Genomic DNA, 7,553 nt, shown 5'->3' with positions numbered 1-7,553 from the left:
TCAAAAATAAATAAGCACTTTTCAATATGTTTAGCAAAATCATTCATTATTAACCCATTTATTAATTACTTTTCTATTTTATTTTCATTATTTTCAACACATTCATTATTTATTATTTTCATAGGAGTAATAACCTTGGTGCAGATGGAGCTAAGAACATTGGAATGAGCTTGGAGAAGTGCCAAAATATAACATCTTTGGATCTCAATCTCTAGTAATTTAACTAACTATCAATTTATTTAGTTTTTTTTAATTAATACATTTGTGAAATTGAAACTTAAAACAAATGGGTTTGGAGAATTAATTAATTGATTGATTCACAGCTCATAAATTATTTTTTGATTTTTTTGTTTAATTTTTGTGCATCTAAATTTATTTGTTTACGAATTGAAACAATTATTCCAATTAATTGCATCAAAATTAAATAAGCACTTTTCAATATGTTTAGCTAAATCATTCATTATTAACCCATTTATTAATTACTTTTCTATTTTATTTTCATTATTTTCAACACATTCATTATTTATTATTTTCATAGGAATAATAACGTTGGTGCAGATGGAGCTAAGAACATTGGAATGAGCTTGGAGAAGTGCCAAAATATAACATCTTTGGATCTCAATCTCTAGTAATTTAACTAACTATCAATTTATTTAGTTTGTTTTAATTAATACATTTGTGAAATTGAAACTTAAAACAAATGGGTTTGGAGAATTAATTGATTGATTCACAGCTCATAAATTGTTTTTGATTTTTTTGTTTAATTTTTTTTGTGCATCTAAATTTATTTGTTTACGAATTGAAACAATTATTCCAATTTAATTGCATCAAAAAATAAATAAGCACTTTTCAATATGTTTAGCAAAATCATTCATTATTAACCCATTTATTAATTACTTTTCTATTTCATTTTCATTATTTTCAACACATTCATTATTTATTATTTTCATAGGAATAATAACCTTGGTGCAGATGCAGTTAAGAACATTGGAATGAGCTTGGAGAAGTGCCAAAATATAGCATCTTTGAATCTCTATCTATGGTAATTTAACTAACTATCAATTTACTTAGTTTGTTTTAATTAATACATTTGTGAAATTGAAACTTAAAACAAATGGGTTTGGAGAATTAATTGATTGATTCACAGCTCATAAATTTTTTTTGATTTTTTTGTTTAATTTTTTTTGTGCATCTAAATTTATTTGTTTACGAATTGAAACAATTATTCCAATTAATTGCATCAAAATTAAATAAGCACTTTTCAATATGTTTAGCAAAATCATTCATTATTAACCCATTTATTAATTACTTTTCTATTTCATTTTCATTATTTTCAACACATTCATTATTTATTATTTTCATAGGAATAATAACCTTGGTGCAGATGCAGTTAAGAACATTCGAATGAGCTTGGAGAAGTGCCAAAATATAGCATCTTTGAATCTCAATCTATGGTAATTTAACTAACTATCAATTTACTTAGTTTGTTTTAATTAATACATTTGTGAAATAGAAACTTAAAACAAATGGGTTTGGAGAATTAATTGATTGATTCAGAGCTCACAAATTGTTTTTTGATTTTTTTGTTTCATTTTTGTGTATCTAAACTTATTTGATTACGAATTGAAACAATTATTCCAATTAATTGCACCAAATAAATAAACACTTTTTAATATGTTTAGCAAAATAATTCATCACTGATTAATAAATTATTTTTATTTTTCTATTTTAGTTTAATTATAATATATTTATATATTTTATAGATTTGATGATTTCGAACACAAATTCAAAATTAAAATGGACAATTGAAAAAAAATACAAAAAATTAGTATAAAATAATATATTTATCTGTAAATAAATATTGATAAATAAATGAAGCTAATCACAAATTTTAAATATCCATTTATAAATAATTTTTTTATATGAATTTCATGTTCTAAATGTAATTAATCTTATAAAACTGATAGAAAAATAACAAATTAAATTATCATTACAACGCATAAATACATATTTATTAAAATTCATAAAAATGTTTTTTCATTTAAATTAAATTTATTGTTTAAAATATCTTATTAAAATTTTAAACTATTTTAACTTTATTATTTTTATTTCAAATAAAGATAGACTTTAAAAAACTTAAATTTCTTCATCAAAAAATTAAATATTGGAACAAGATTAGTTGAAGATTGTGTAAATATAAGAATTTTAGAGATAGGCATAGGGTTATATAAATAACTTATTTTAAAGCATTTATAAATAAAATAATCTTAAAATAATTATTTCCACCATTAAACAAAATAATAATTTCTTTAAACTTTAAATTAGCGAAAATAATATTAGCCTATAAGGAGAAGAAAACCTATTTATAAATATAAATAAATTATTTAATCTGACTTAATTGGATACTGGTTTCAGGTGAAATAAATGTAAACTTTAATATTTATTAAAACATTAATTTCTCTTTAAAAATTAATTAATCTTTAAATATTTAATTAAATATATTAACTTTCTATCTCAATAATTATATATTAAATTATGTGGCAATAATATTGTAGACGAAGGAGCATCAATAATCGGAATAAAATTAGGACAATGCTCAGCTATCTTTTTTTATAAATTGGATTAGAGTAAATTATGCTAAAATTTAAATTAGTATTTCTTAAATTATCAAATTTAATCATTAAAATAAAAAGGATTGTAATATAGGAGATCAAGGACTTATTATTTTGATAAAAGGATTAGGAAATTGTGAAACTTTGACTACAGTGCAGTTATATTTATTTATCTAATCTTTTATTTAGATTCATTTATTTATAATAAATTCAATCTTTCAAACTAATAATGACTAATATTTATCATATAAATTTATTTATTACTATTAATTTTAGAAAAAATAATATTACTGATATTTGAGCATCATATTTTGCTACAGAATTGTAAAATATGCACAATTGAAAAAGTTAAAAATCTATTTACGGGAAAATTATTAATCAATATTTTTCAAGATAATTGCATTCTTAAAAAAATGAATAAATTATATTTTATAATTTAAAGGAACAATTAAATTACTGAAGTTGGAGAATCAAGTTTGGCTATAGGCTTTAGCTAAATTAAAAGCCTATTAGTATTGGATATTGGATTAAGTAAATTTATTTTTTCTTTATTAAACTAAATAAAATATAAAATTTTGATAAACTAATTAATTTTATATTTATAAGCCTAAATGATAAAATTCTTAGATAGAAAGCATTAAAAAATTGTCAAAACATTAAAATTATTAAAGTTTCATTCATGTAAGTACATACTATTTGTTGAAGAATTTATTATAATAAATTTTTATTTTTAATAAAATTTAAATGAATTTAGGTAATTTTAAAAAAAAGATATTGTGACAAATTTTGTTAATTAGACAAAAAAGATAAAAAGTTTAGTACTTTTCAAGTATAGATTCTGAATCTTGAGTTTAATTATCTAAATTAAATATAATTAAAAAAATATTCTTCAATAAACAATCATTATACGATATAATCTTAAAAAACTTTACTTACTATTGAATTAATTTCTCTCAAATAAATAAATAATTTTTAATTTAGACAACAATTTTCAATTGTAAAATAAGATAAATATATATTATTTGTTAGTAAATTTATATATAATTAGATAGATAAAACACATTTATTTAAAAAATTTATTTGCTTAAATTTATTTATAATAGTAATAATACTATTTTATTTCAAATCATATCAAAAAATTATATTAATTATGCTTTTTTAGTATTAACATTTTTAATCTTATGGTAGAGTAAAATTCATTCTATTCAGTTTGAAAATTTTAATTTTTAATGATATATCTTTAAAAAGATATTGTGACAAATATTGTTAGATAGATAAATGATAAAAGAGTAGTATTTATTTTTCAAATAAGGATCCATAATCTTGAGTTTAATTATCTAAATTAAATATAATTAAAAAAATATTCCTCAATAAACAATCATTATACGATAGAATCTTAAAAAACTTTATTTTAAAATTAATTTCTCTGAAATAAATAAATAGTAATTAATTTAGACAAAGATTTTAATTTGTAAAATAAGATAAATATCAAAAATAAAAAAAGAAAGAAGTTTAACTACTTGCTTATCATTCAATTTTTAAATAAAAACTTATTGATATTAGAATTTTTTCAATTATATATGACTAAATAAATAACTGGCCATCTCTAATTCCTACTATATATATTTTTAAGTATATGTTTAAATACAAATATTAAGTTTAAATAGTCAATGTTAAATTAATTTTTCTGCGATATCTCTTCATAAAGCCAAATATATAAATTATTATTTGATAATTAATTAATTAATTATTATATTTATTTGTTCTTTTTATCTATTTATAATTAATTAATTAAATTTCATAAATTGCTATTCAATATTTTTGAAGGAAAAAAAATGATATAATAGATTAAATATTATTAAGAATTAGAAGAAGTAATTATTAATTTTTTTATTAATATCCTTTAAATTTATATAAATTAATAAAAAAAGTTTTTAAGCTCTTCACTTTTATCTCATTAGGTTCTCCATATTGATCTGAGGTATATTTAATTAAAAAATATTATTTTTATTATTATTAATATTTTTTGTATTTTTAATTTACAATTTATTTAAATAAATAATTTTTATTATAGAAATTATCATCATTATTTATTTATTGATTTTATTCAAACAAAAATTTTTTAGCTATTTTAACTTCAGTTCCATTTCCATTTTTTATTTTTTATTATTTGATATTTTTTCTTCATTTTTTCTATTAAAACTTACACTTAGTAAAAGCAGTTTATTTATTTTGCATTTTAATATTTTTAATAATAAAGTTTAATTTAAAACATTAAATCTCTTATCATTATTTTGATTTGTTTTCCTTTTTCTTTTTTTTATGATTTCTTATTTTTTTGATTTAATTTTATTATTTCATATTTTTTCTTCATTTTTTCCTCCTAATTAACTAAAGTGAAATGCCTATTTAATTTATAAAAGGCGAAATATAATATATATTTATAATATGATAAATATAGATAAATTAGGTTAAAACAGCTTTATTTTTTAGTTTTTAGAAAGCTTTAAATTCACAAAATGTAAAATTTGAAATAATATATATCCTAAAGTCCTTAATTAAGAGAGTCCCTAATTGAAGTGAGGGTATCTAATTTAAGGGATTAAGAGAGTGAAATTTATAAATTAATTTCTTATTTTCTCCCTTAAATTAGGGACTTTAAGGTATCTTGTATTCTAATAACATATCATTTTTTTTGAAAATAAATTTTGAAAATTTAGGATTTCAAAAATTCAAAAAAAATATTTTAAAATTTTATAAATTGTAAAAATAATATATAAAACTCACTTTTTGTAAATTTGTATGGCAACTTATTCTGTTTAATGATATATTTTTTCTTCAATATTTAAAAAGTAAAAATTTAATTGGTGATGAAGGTGCATCAGGCTTAAGTTCTGCTTTAGCAAATTGCATTAATCTCTCAAATTTGACACTTGATCTTAGGTAAAAACAGTTTGTTTGTTTTGGATTGTGATATTTTTAATTATAAAAACTAATTAAAAACTATAAGGCTCTTTTTTCTTTTTCTTTTTATTGGGATTGCTTTTTTTGTTCTTTCTTTGTTAATTTAGCTCATCATTTTATTTTCAACTTTTGCTTTTATTATTAAATAATTAATTTTATTATTTCATATTTTTTCCTTCTAATTAACAATTTAATGATATATTTTTTCTTCAATATTTAAAAAGTGAGAATTAAATTGGTGATGAAGGTGCATCAGGCTTAGGTTCTGCTTTAGCAAATTGCATTAATCTCTCAAATTTGACACTTTATCTTAGGTAAAAACAGTTTGTTTGTTTTGGATTGTGATATTTTTAATTATAAAAACTAATTACAAACAATAGAGCTCTTTTTTCTTTTTCTTTTTATTGTGTTTGCTTTTTTTGTTAATTTAGCTCATCAATTTATTTTCAACTTTTGCTTTTATTATTAAATAATTAATTTTATTATTTCATATTTTTTCCTTCTAATTAACTATTTAATGATATATTTTTTCTTCAATATTTAAAAAGTGGGAATTAAATTGGTGAATGAAGGTGCATCAGGCTTAGGTTCTGCTTTAGCAAATTGCATCAATCTCTCAAATTTGACACTTTATCTTTAGGTAAAAACAGTTTGTTTGTTTTGGATTGTGATATTTTTAATTATAAAAACTAATTACAAACAATAGAGCTCTGTTCTTTCTTTCTTTCTTTCTTTCTTTGTTAATTTAGCTCATAAATTTATTTTCAACTTTTGCTTTTATTATTAAATAATTAATCTTATTATTTCATATTTTTTCCTTCTAATTAACTATTTAATGATATATTTTTTCTTCAATATTTAACAAGTGATAATTAAATTGGTGTAATGGGTGCATCAGGCTTAGGTTCTGCTTTAGCAAATTGCATTAATCTCTCACATTTGACAATTTGCCTTAAGTAAAAACAGTTTATTTATATTAGATTGTGATGTTTTAAACTATAAAAATGAATATAAAATAAAAAAACTCTTTGAATTTATTTGATAACTTTTATTTGATTTATTTTTTTATATTTTTATAGTACTAATATTATTTTATTTATTAATTTAAAGAATAATTTTTAATTTAAAAGTTTATTTTATTTTGATATTTATTTTAATATTTATATAATTTTATTATAAACTTTTTAGCTCAGAGAATAAATCATAAAAATTAAAAGTAATCTGCAAGTGTCTTAAATCAAAAAGATTAGTTGTCTTTAATATTGATTTCTATTGATAAACAACTGGTGAAAAAAGGATGAATAAATATAAAATGTTTGAATAATATTATATATTTTATTATATAATATTTTGAAAAAGTGTTTTTAATCTAAAAAAAAGATAGATAGTTAACTTTTATTATTGATTTTATATTTATAAATAACATTCATATTTTTGTATGTAAATAAATTATTTGTAAAAATAAAAAAATGAAATTTACTTAAATAAATTAAATCCTCTAAGCAAACCCTCCGATTTCTCCAAAAACATTAAATAATTTGAAACTTTTAGTGTTATCTTATTAAATTATATAAATGCCAAGCTTTTATTTACTGTTATGTTTTTATCTTAAATTTTATCAATCAATCATATTTCTATCCTTTTTTTATTTATCATGATTAATTAATTAGATACCATGATTTAAATAAAACCTCAAGGAGAAATCAAATTTTACTTTTTATTTTAATTTTGTGGTTATTTATTTTTTTTTAAATAGGAGAGTTAATGTGATGAAGAACAAAATAATGTAATTTTAAGGTATGATTAATAAAAGAAGAAATTATTTTAAGAGATAGATTAGCTTGCAGGAAATAATGATCAAAATTTTTTATAATAATCTAATTTAAACTTATTACCATCTAATAAGAAAAAATTATTTATAAAATAAAATAAATTTAATTGATTTAATTGATAGTATTTTTCTTAAAAATTCAATAT

General features: G+C 18.7%; 2 protein-coding genes across 2 annotated transcripts; both read left to right on the top strand. All coding sequences in view use genetic code 6, as the record gives it.

Moving 5' to 3' along the window:
- Window positions 1–164: 164 nt before the first annotated feature.
- TTHERM_01342660 (kinase domain protein) lies at window positions 165–1,548 on the top strand (the record flags this gene model as incomplete). The annotated part of the gene is made up of 4 exons (XM_001027557.2): window positions 165–214; window positions 539–628; window positions 953–1,042; window positions 1,365–1,548. The coding sequence occupies 4 exons, from the start codon at window positions 165–167 to the stop codon at window positions 1,546–1,548; spliced, it is 414 nt and encodes a 137-aa protein (XP_001027557.2).
- A 2,899-nt stretch (window positions 1,549–4,447) lies between these two features.
- On the top strand, window positions 4,448–5,311 carry TTHERM_001341663 (hypothetical protein; the record flags this gene model as incomplete). Its single annotated transcript, XM_012800977.1, has 2 exons — window positions 4,448–4,593; window positions 5,074–5,311. The coding sequence occupies 2 exons, from the start codon at window positions 4,448–4,450 to the stop codon at window positions 5,309–5,311; spliced, it is 384 nt and encodes a 127-aa protein (XP_012656431.1).
- Window positions 5,312–7,553: the final 2,242 nt, after the last annotated feature.

This window comes from Tetrahymena thermophila (genome assembly GCF_000189635.1).
Source record: "Tetrahymena thermophila SB210 genomic scaffold scf_8253864, whole genome shotgun sequence".
Classification (NCBI taxonomy): domain Eukaryota; phylum Ciliophora; class Oligohymenophorea; order Hymenostomatida; family Tetrahymenidae; genus Tetrahymena; species Tetrahymena thermophila.
This window is presented reverse-complemented; position numbering and strand designations above follow the sequence as displayed.